At 35.9% G+C, this 10941-nt stretch overlaps 1 protein-coding gene across 1 annotated transcript; it reads left to right on the top strand.

Moving 5' to 3' along the window:
• On the top strand, nt 1-9522 carry LOC110028093 (soluble inorganic pyrophosphatase 4). Its single transcript, XM_020729813.1, has 9 exons — nt 1-220; nt 6164-6305; nt 6403-6431; nt 7336-7401; nt 7470-7577; nt 7681-7746; nt 7848-7968; nt 8606-8687; nt 9218-9522. The coding sequence occupies exons 2-9, from the start codon at nt 6173-6175 to the stop codon at nt 9258-9260; spliced, it is 648 nt and encodes a 215-aa protein (XP_020585472.1). The 5' UTR covers nt 1-220; nt 6164-6172; the 3' UTR covers nt 9261-9522.
• The last annotated feature ends 1419 nt before the right edge of the window (nt 9523-10941 follow it).

The raw sequence follows: 10941 nt of genomic DNA, 5'->3' as shown, positions 1-10941 counted from the left end.
ATGCTCTCTCTCTCTCTCTCCTTACCCTTTCTCTCTCTAGGTTTCTCTGTGTCGCTTTTGAAGTCTTTGCCGGTCGCTAACTGCGAGGGATCGACCAGCGATGTAATCTTGCACCTATAAATAGGGGACGCAGCGGGCTCGCCAAGGATCCGATCGGTTTCTCCTCAGCTTACATCGTCATCTAGAGTTTTTTAATCGCTCCGCTGCTTCTAGATTTGAGGTTCGATCTGTTCCCTCTCTTCTTTGCAGTTTTTGTTCATATTGGTTGGATTTTTTGAGATCGGATGCTGTCTCCATTCTCGAGGGATTTTCTGGCGTTTTCGGTGTGATCTGCGGAACTTATATTTTGTGGTTGGTTGATCTGTGATGGTTTGAGAGAATTATTTTTCTGCGATTGGAGCTAGAATTCATGTCCTGTACTTTTGTTATGGGCGTGGAATGAATACATTAGGGATCCATGATGTGCTAAGTGTCGTACAGCTTTGGATGCTTTTTATTTTTTTATCTATAGATGCCGATCTTTTACATTCTGCTGTTCTAGCTGATGGATCTGCCTCATGGGTTTTGAAATATACGTCTTGATGTTTATTTTCGCATTTTAGTTTTAGCCAGTGGATTTGCACTCATGGTTTTTTCTTGCGGCCAAGTCGTGCGAACTACGAACTATTTTTGTAATTGATTGTATAAATGGTTATTAGATTATATTTGATTTTTTCCGATCCTTCACATTTCCTTCGATGCCATTCTATGAAACTTGAATTCTCCCTGTTGTGAAAAAGGATGACAATAAAGTGAAAAATTGGAATGTGAAAAATTCCACACAGAAAAATACCAGAACAACACACAGTTTTACGTGATTCGATAAATTTATCTATGTCCACGGAGCTGCAGAGGATTTTATTTCTTTGAGGAATTACACCGTCGAGTGCTTCGACATTTACAAGAAAATCTCTATTTTCTTCTCTCCCTTCTTCTCTTTTTCTCTTCCTCTCTTTCTCTTAGCTTTGGCTTGAGGCTTAGCTTTTCCTTTAAGCCAAAAGAGACTATTTATAGAAATCAGGAGAGCGGTAGGTGGGAGGTAGGTGAGCGGTAGGTGGGATGTGGTAGGTGAACAGTAGATGGGTGTGGTAGGTGAGCGGTAGGTAAGATACTTAATTAAGAAGCTAATTAAATTCGATGGACCGGGTCTCGACCCAACAATTCTCCTACTTGGAGACTGAGACACTGAATGCATCACCTACTAGCTGCATCATCTACTAACTGTACCGACATTTTCCTCAAACATGATATCCTCCACCTCTGCGAGTCAAAGCTCTGTCTTCATGTCAGAAGACTAGCTGAAGTTGAGCACAACTTCAACTTCTCACGAGTAACACCCTCAGTTGACATATCACCGTCAATGTAGCCTCGTACCACCAAGCTCTTTCCTGTGTTACTCTTGTATCTGCTTATAACTCCCACTGCATGAGCAATATCATGTTTCTGCTGAAAACCCTTTCAACAAGTCCAGCCATGTATCTCTTACTGTCACCAAACATAGTCTTCACCCGGTACACCCACTTATTGTGCAATGTCTTCTTCTTTGATAGAAGTTCTGCCAACTCCCAAGTCTGGTTCCCTGGTAGAGAATCCGTCTCCTTCTTCTTGGTCAGCTCTCACTTGCTCTAATTCTCATCTTGCAAGATTTTTTCATAACACTGTGGTTCTCCACCATTTGTCTGTACAAGGTCCGTTTTTCCTGCCTTTGGCGCTCTACCGCTTTTCAGGAAATTGACATTCTTTTGCTTCCCCATAACGCACTTTTGACTCATGTGTTATCGCCTGAGTAAACCTGTAGTCATAAATAGTGTGTCAGTTTTCTTATCCCGAGCCATTACTAATGCTCCTTTGGTAATCTTCCAGGTGCTATCTGAGAACACCACTGAATGACCACCCTCATTGAGCTGCCCAACAGAAATGAGATTTTTCTCCAACTCAGGAACGTGTCTGACCTTTTGCAATGTCCATTTGCTCTTATTAGGGAGTACAATATCAACGTCTCCCATCCCACCACGTCCAGAGCTTTTCCATCAGTCAGATGTATCTTTTCAAAGTTACCTGCAACATAATTTCGCATTAACTCCTGGCGGGAAGATGTATGAAATGAAGTCTCTGAATCCAGTATCCAGTTATCAACAGAACTGTGAACTGTCAGCAATAATACATCATGTATTTCTTCAGTTACAACATTAATGCCATCATACGTCATTCTTCTTCTTCTTCAGAGGATCCCTGCAATTCCTTTTTATGTGACCAGCATTGCCATAATTCCAACAGGTTGTCTACTGACCAAACTTTGATTTTGATCTTCCTTTGCTTGAGTTCCTGTAATGTGATCTCTCTGGAATCAACATTCAGCGCCGAACATGAACACGATGCCTCGTCAGAATCCTTCCTGTGTACCTCCTCAACCAAAATCAAATCACAAATATCATCATATTTTAACTTCGATTGACCTGCAGAACTGCTAATTGTCATCCTCATGGCTTCCCAACTATTTGACAATGAAATCAACAATATCAGTGCACGTATTTCATCATCAAAATCAATTTCAACAGACGACAATTGATTTGTGATAATATTGAAATCATTCAGGTGTTGAGCAACAGAGACACCTTCCACCATCTTCAAGTTGAATAACTTTTTCATCAAATGCATCTTGTTAATCGCTGACTTTTCATACATACCTGATAAAGTCACAATGAAATCTGCAGCAGTCATCTCTTTGATGACGTTGTGGGCAACCGATCTCGACATGGTTAATTGTATAACCCCCAGAACCTGTTGATCCAACAGATTCCATTACTCCTCGTCCATCTTTTCTGGTCGCATTCCCAGTAACGGAAAATAAAGTTTCTTCCCATAGAGGTAGTCCTCTATCTGCATTCTCCAGTAAGTAAAATCTGTGTCATTGAACTTCTTGATCCCCGATGTCATCACTTCGTCTCCGCCTATTGTTCTTCCTTAGATTCGAACCCAAGGCTCTTATACCATTTGTTGTGAAAAACGACGACAATAAAGTGAAAAATTGAAACGAGAAAAATTGCACGCAGAAAAATACCAGAACGACACACAGATTTACGTGATCAGACAAATTTGCCTATGTCCACGGAGCTGCATAGGATTTTATTTCTTCGCAGAATTACATCGTCGAACGCCTCGACGTTTATAAAAAAATCTATATTTTCTTTCTCCCTTCCTCTCTCTTTCTCTTCTTCTCTTTCTCTTAGCTCTCAAGAGGACTTGACTTGAGGCTTAGCTTTTCCTTTAAGCCAAAAAAGACTATTTATAGAAACCAAGAGAGCGGTAGGTGGGAGGTAGGTGAGAGGTAGGTGGGAGGTAGTTGAGCGGTATGTGGGATGTGGTAGGTGGGAGGTAAGTGGGATGTGGTAGGTGAGCGGTAAGTGAGATACTTAATTAAGAAGCTAATTAAATTTGGTGGACCAAATCTCCACATTACCCAACACTCCCGGTATTTAGAATGCTCGAAATCTAAATGTTCTTGAACTAGACAAATGATTGAACTGCTTGCCATTTCTTAGCTGAACAATGCGGACTACCTTGTCTTCCTGGGTTATTTGTATTTTTTATAAGCGAGTTAGTAATTGGATTCTGATCGTACATTTTGTTTATCATAGCTTCTTTCTCTCCCCCTCATCTGCACTTTTGTCCTATTCTCCACAGTCACCTGTTTCTGTGAACTGGGGTTCTACTTTTGAGCGGAGGGATTAACTGATATATTTAACTTGTAGACCCATTATGACAAGGTGAATTAATAAATAACTTAGGCCCTCAGATCTATTATTTATTTAGATGGATATATACACGCATACATACTTATAATATATGATCATATCAGGTGAATTGGCTTTCTGATTGACTACATTAAAGTGAAAAATGGGCTTTATATAGCTTCCAAAAAAAAAAAAAAACTTGAAGATATTCTGACATAAGAACACGTGTGTTCAGAATAATAAGATATTGATTAAAATTGCATGACATTTGATTTTCTAGACCTACCTGTAGAAATAGTCCTTTGTACTATCTTGTATTTTTTTCTAGATTTCCTGTTATTTATATCAAATGTTTTCTTATTTCAAGCAAATTTCTTTCTATCACATCCTTCTTTTTTTTTCTCACTTAGCCAAACTTTATTCATCTTATGGACAAATTTACTCTATAGGAATGTTTAAGATCAAATAGATATCGACATAAATGTAATTCTTAACGTGGTTGCCATCCTCATATTACTAGCTGAATTTCAATTTTTAATCCCAATCTATGGGTTAAAATTTGAGCTGGAATCCCATGTGGGTGTCTGATAGTACAGTTATAAGGTAAACGTCACCATTAAGCTGCCATGTCCCTATTATTTGAGTTCAATCTCTTTATCCACCTTTGCTGCTTCCGTTTCGATCCTTTCATATGTATTGGCAAGCAGTCGGTTTTGATAACCGTTATGGTCATCCTTTTTAATCCTATGACATGAATTTGGTAGGAATTTAATTGGAAAAGCCTTTGCAGTAAAAAGCAAGTTTTTGCAGGCAGGGGGGGGTGGAGAACTTTTTTTACCTCTTTATTACAAGGAAATGAAACTGTTCCAAAATATTTCCTTGATTAATTCAGTCAGATGGTTCATTATGGCCACGAAATGGTAATCCTTATCATATCACCCAATTTCTATGTATTTACATATCTAACACATTTATACCACTGAAAGCTTTCATATCACATGAAAAAGTACCACTAATTTAATTAAAAAAAAGTAAAAAGAATGCATATATAATGTGGTATGTATGTAAAAATTGAAGTTTAGGTGTTAGACATGTAAATACATTAGAATTGAGTGGTATGTAAGTAAATCTACTTTTTTTTAAATGAAAATTTCCCAATTATTTCCCAAGCATTTAAAAGACAAGAATAACAAAAAAATGTAAATTTATTAGGAGATGTACTCACAAAACAATCTGTCATTTCTCAATAAAATATATTAAATTTATTAATCCCATCAAGCAAGAGCTTCATTTGATGCCACTGACGCGAGTAAGTCATCGGCCGACTCGTCCGTTAACCACGTCATCACATTGCCGGTCATCTCTATAGCCATGATATCCTCTTCATCGAAGCGTTTCCATTCATCATTGCACCTTCCATCTTCAACTGTCGCCTTGCCTTTGTACTCCGCCAAGATTTTGCCACCGGTTTGTGGAAGAGCCACAGAGGCAATGTAAGGGGGCATAACAATAATTTAGGAGGGGAGCAGAGGGGACCCAACCTGGGTCCGCCCTTGTTTTCAAGGTTTTTCCATTCTCGATCCATGCTAAATTATGAAATTGCTTTCCAACTTAACTCATCGAAGAAAAAAAAATGGTCTCTAGCACTAGTGGGATGGTAACAATTATTTTACTGGGCTAGTTGCGTTTCTCTTGTCATCATGCATTAGGTAGAGTTTTTCCGTGATCATAAAACTTTTATTCTAATGAACTCTTTTTAGCTTTCTTGATAGTAATGGCAAGCCGTAATCATGAATATATTCCTGCCGTGATTCTATTACCAACAAAGTACGATGCTTCATTTCAATGCAAAAGGCTTCTTTTTGCAATTAGAATAAATTGGTATCACATCAAAGAAGTTTTGGTATCAAATTAGGAAAGAAGAACACAAAAACTATCAAACTCTATCTGGTTGGAAATTAGAATTGGTCGGTTGTAGTTTTATCACAAGAAAATAACCTGTATCATTAAAGCAAAGAAACTATTTCGAAATATTTCAACATTTTGTGATGAAAGCACACTAGCTGACCTCAAATAGTTGGAATAAGCCTTATGATATTGATGTTCTTAGAGTATTTATGTGGTGAAAATACTTGACTCAGGATATGAAGGCGTATTCTGCATGAGCAAAAATCTAATTAATATTGGAGACCTTCCTCAAATTTTCTCTGGCCAATATTGTCTGTAAATGTTTTCAATTTCCTTTTGTATTTTGGTTTCATATATTTGATTACTTACCCTTAACTCAGGTTTGCAGAAATTTCTATTTCCAATTTATGCTAATGAATCTGGAAAACTCTATGTTGATTGGTTGATGTGATGACTGACATCTGTTGTAATTTTTTTATTAGCCACTTAAAATGGATCCCAATAACGAATTACCATATAACTCCACAAAGTCTGTTCACAACCATCCTCCACTCAACGAAAGGATACTGTCATCCCTCTCTAGGAGGTCTGTTGCTGCACATCCCTGGCATGACCTTGAGATAGGTACTCATCCCAATTATTATTCTTTTTCTTAATTGGCAGCACCTTGATTATTTGAATAGAATATCTTCTTAATCACCAAAAATTTTCTCTGATGCAGGTCCTGGAGCTCCACAAATTTTTAATTGTGTGAGTCCGCAAATTTCTTTAGATTCAGCATTAATATGAATTTGATATTTCATTATTCCATCATCACTATCTAGATTCAACTTTGTATACAACTGTTTATACTGAAAGTATTCCAATACTATGTAATTGCTAGTAAGGCTACATGCTATTTTTTAATCTGATCTTTGCTAGAAAAATTGAATGTAGATGGCTACATCTGAAGGTTTTTCACCTTAACTCTGAATTTGTTGTTCCTTCAGCCGGCAATAGGCAAAATCTGTGCTGAGACAGAGAACAGATAGAAAATATAAAACAAAAAAGAAGATCAATGCTTAAAAATACACAAGAAATTTATGTAGGTTCATCCAATTAATGGCTATGTCCTGTTGCCCCCATATAAGAGAAAACCTATGACATCCAACAGATTCATAAAAAATTTTTTAAACTCCCTTCATGAAATAATCACAAATATCCCAGTTTTTGCTATGAATAGAAAATATACCGCAGCCACAAAATATCATAAAAAAATAATGACTTCCTTAAGAAATTAGCAGAAATATTGGATTAGTTTTTGGTGCTTCACCTCCTAAGCTCCAGGAATTGTGCTCCCACTCCTTTAAATAGCCGCGACTTACTTGATAGTTGATCCATGTTTAAATCTAGGTTGTGCATTGTGCAAAAATTAGGCTCCGCTCCATAATTCCACAATATTAGCTGAAATGGGTTTCTAACTTATTTTCATTGATACATGTTATTTATGTTTTTTTATTTAATAATAAATTTTGATATCTTAGAGCTCCATTGTTTATTCAAAGAAACCCTGAGAAGTTTCCATTTTTCATCCAGTCTTTTAATTTTTACATTTGTTGCTAATTGAAATTTCTTCAATCAGGATCGTTCAACCTTCATTTTCTAATTTCTTCAGGTTGTGGAGATTGGAAAAGGGAGTAAGGTGAAGTATGAACTCGACAAAAAGACTGGCCTTATAAAGGTAATTCAGGAAACTTTCATTTTGATAGTGAGAAAAAAAGAGTTCATTTGCCTCCTCTTTTGTTGCAGGTAGACCGTGTTCTGTACTCATCTGTAGTGTACCCCCACAACTATGGATTCATTCCACGAACACTCTGTGAAGATAATGATCCTCTGGATGTTCTGGTTCTCATGCAGGTCCTCCATTACAAAAAAAAAAAAAAAAAAGAAATTATTTATTGTTCTCATCTAGTTAAAAAGGTTTCTTCATGTGTATTATTCTTCATTCTTGTTTGAACAGGAGCCAATCCTCCCAGGATGTTTCCTTCGTGCAAAAGCTATAGGCCTCATGCCTATGATTGATCAGGTGTTTTTAAGCATATCCAAATCAAATTTATATCATCTAGATTAAACTTTTGATGTGGTTATTAACGCTGCTGATGTATTACGCACGTTGTTCCAAAACAGGGAGAAAAGGATGACAAAATAATTGCTGTTTGTGCCGATGATCCTGAATACAGACATTATACAGACATCAAGGAGCTCCCACCTCATCGTTTGGCTGAAATCAGGCGCTTCTTTGAAGATTGTATCCTCATATTTCTATGTCACTTTTAAGGCTGTGAATTTAGCCTGAAGATCATTAAGAGGTTGGATTGAAATAAACGAGCCGACCTATGGGCCGAAACATTTGATCATTTTTTTTAGCCGATTTTGAGCCATATATGGATCAACTCAAACTAACTCAAGATTGACTCGTACTATATATATATATATATATGTATGTATATATGTATATATGTATAATGTTATGTAAAATTTAATATAAAGATCATGAGCCAATTTTGAGCTGAAACGGATCCAAATAACTCAATTTGAGCAAGTTCGTTTTGATTTCGAGCTGGATCGAGCTCAATTCAAGTTTGAGCCGGCTCAGCTTGAAATCGAATAATAACGAGCCACGGGCTGAATTTGAGCTGCACTAAATTTATTCAAGGCGCCAGTCACCTTTATGCATCTAGATGGCCAGGGATATCATTGCTGTTAGAAAGTTGCCGAATTATAAACTGTTTTGTAAACATATTAGAAATTTGACTTAAACCAGCAATAAGAGTAAGAAAAGCTCTTCAATTGTAGCGAGTATTTGTATTCTTAGTTTATAATTCCTTATTCTTTTCTGGTTTCTAGCTAGAGTACTTATTCCTTGACCAAAATAAAAAAATTAGATAAGAAAAATGAAAACAAAGAGGTTGCTGTGAACGACTTCCTGCCCGCCACTGCTGCCTATGATGCGATACAACACTCCATGTAAGACATTCCAGCCTATTTATTCTAATTTTTCTATACGTTGAGTATTTAATAAATAGCTAGATTTACATACAGATCACTCAATTCCTTTGTATTTACATATCTAACACCTAAACTTCAATTTCTAACATAAATGCCACCTTCCGTATGTATGAAAAGGTGCATTTCATTTTTTTAATAAGTTAAAATGGTGATATTTTTGACGTGATATGAAAAATTTTGGTGATAAATGTAAAAAGTGAATTTTAGGTTTTTAGATATGTAAATACGTAAGAGTCAGGTTTCAATTTCTCATTCTTTTAAGAGTGAGAAAGAGAGGCGCTTAGCACCTGCAGCGCAAGTCTAGTTTTAATAATAATGATTAGTATTGTTTTTGATTCTAGCACCAATATTATTTTTTAAAATGTAAAATTTAAGTGTTAGATATGTAAATATAACATTTAAATTCCTCACATTTTCATGTTGAAAAGAAAAAAAAAAAAAAAAAAAAAAAAAAACTGCATCTAGTGATATGTTTTATTATTTTGAAGGGATCTTTATGCATCCTACATTGTGGAGAGCCTAAGGAGATAAGAGCTTGTGCTGGACAAGAAACATTTATCAATTCTGGATGCCTATTTTTTACTGCAAACTCTCTCAATCGGTAATATCTCCCTTATAAGATGTAATATGAACTGCTCTCTATTTGCGCTGTTAAGATTACTGGGCTTGCATTCCAATATTTCATTAGTAATTAGCAAACATTTTAAGCTGGTTACAGACTTGGATGATGAGCCCTGAACAAAATGATTGATGACATTTTCTTATATACAAAACTATTATCCTTTTTAAGCAATCTCTGGCATGGGGTTCACTTGCAGCTTCTTTTGTCATAAATATAATCATAAAGCTTTGTTGTTTTGAGTTTAGAAACTATTATCTTTTAAGTGTTAGAAATGTAAATACAATGCAAATTTTACATAAAAATAAGATGATTATGGTTTCGACTGACCAAACACAATTTTAAAAGAGAGATTAATTCTGTCCACTTCGGGAAGTTAGGCCATAATTGGTGCAAAGAATAAAATATTGGTCCAATATATTGTATTATTTGTGATAAATAAATGCTTGGTTTGATGATATGGCTAACACAGATGCGGGAGCATGCCTTGCGCTTACTAAAAACAAAAACAATTTCAAGTGGTTCTTAATATACTCCATGATTTTATCATGATTGATAAAGTTAACAATAATTTATAGCAAAAAGTAGAAAAAATAATACCCAAAGAAAAGTAGGAAGAAGCATATTCCGAGTAGATTCTCCCCCACCTCATTGCCGCATCCCTTATTCCGCATCCATAAAACCACAAATCCACCTCCTCAATGGACGCCTCCTCCTTCCTCTCCGATGTAGAAACACAGCCCAGATTGTCCCCATGGCTGCGGCCATGCCCTGCTACAGCCCTCTTTTGTAGCAGAGAAGTTTGATTAAAAGGCTGAAGGTTGTTTGCTTTCATGCACTAGGGCAACATGCATACTTTGGCATCACAATCTTCTTCTCCAATAAATTTCCTTTCTTCATCCACCACCATTTTACAGCACTTTTAGTTTGTTACAGTACGCTTTATCCCGTGAAGTCTAAGTTTAATGAACTTCGCTGACATGCAATCTTCTTTGAAGTATAAGAATGCTCTTTTGTTTATTGTCAATTTGTAGTTGTTATATTTGTTGAACTCTGTATGATTCTCATAGCTTGATGATCACATAGAATGATAAACCTAAGGTTCGCCCGATAGAACCCGCGAGCAAACAATGCAATGACATGTCATCACATATTGAGTCCAAATTATTTTGATCGTTGCTAAAGTTCGACAAAGGATGAATCCAAAACATCAAAAATACTTTGCAAATCCCACTTATTCAATTAAAGGGACTTTATATTATATTAAATTAAAAGGACTTTATATTATTATACCTAGCACATTTCTTATGTATTTACATATCTCGCCCCTAATCTTTCATATTTACGCGCATAATACTTGGTATTTTAAATCTATCTATGGCTTTTAAAGTGATAATAGAGCTATTTTTTATTATTTTTTATGTGATAATAAGAATTTGAGTACTTTATATATAAATATTGAAGTTTAGATGTGAGATATGTAAATACGTAAGAATTGTGTGCTATGGATGTGAATGTACCACAATCATTTTGGTCTAATTCACCTGCTTTAAAATCGGTAAAAGACAAACCTACCAAAATATAATAGTTGAT

This window comes from Phalaenopsis equestris, unplaced genomic scaffold (genome assembly GCF_001263595.1).
Source record: "Phalaenopsis equestris unplaced genomic scaffold, ASM126359v1 Scaffold000488, whole genome shotgun sequence".
NCBI lineage: Eukaryota > Viridiplantae > Streptophyta > Magnoliopsida > Asparagales > Orchidaceae > Phalaenopsis > Phalaenopsis equestris.
This window is presented reverse-complemented; position numbering and strand designations above follow the sequence as displayed.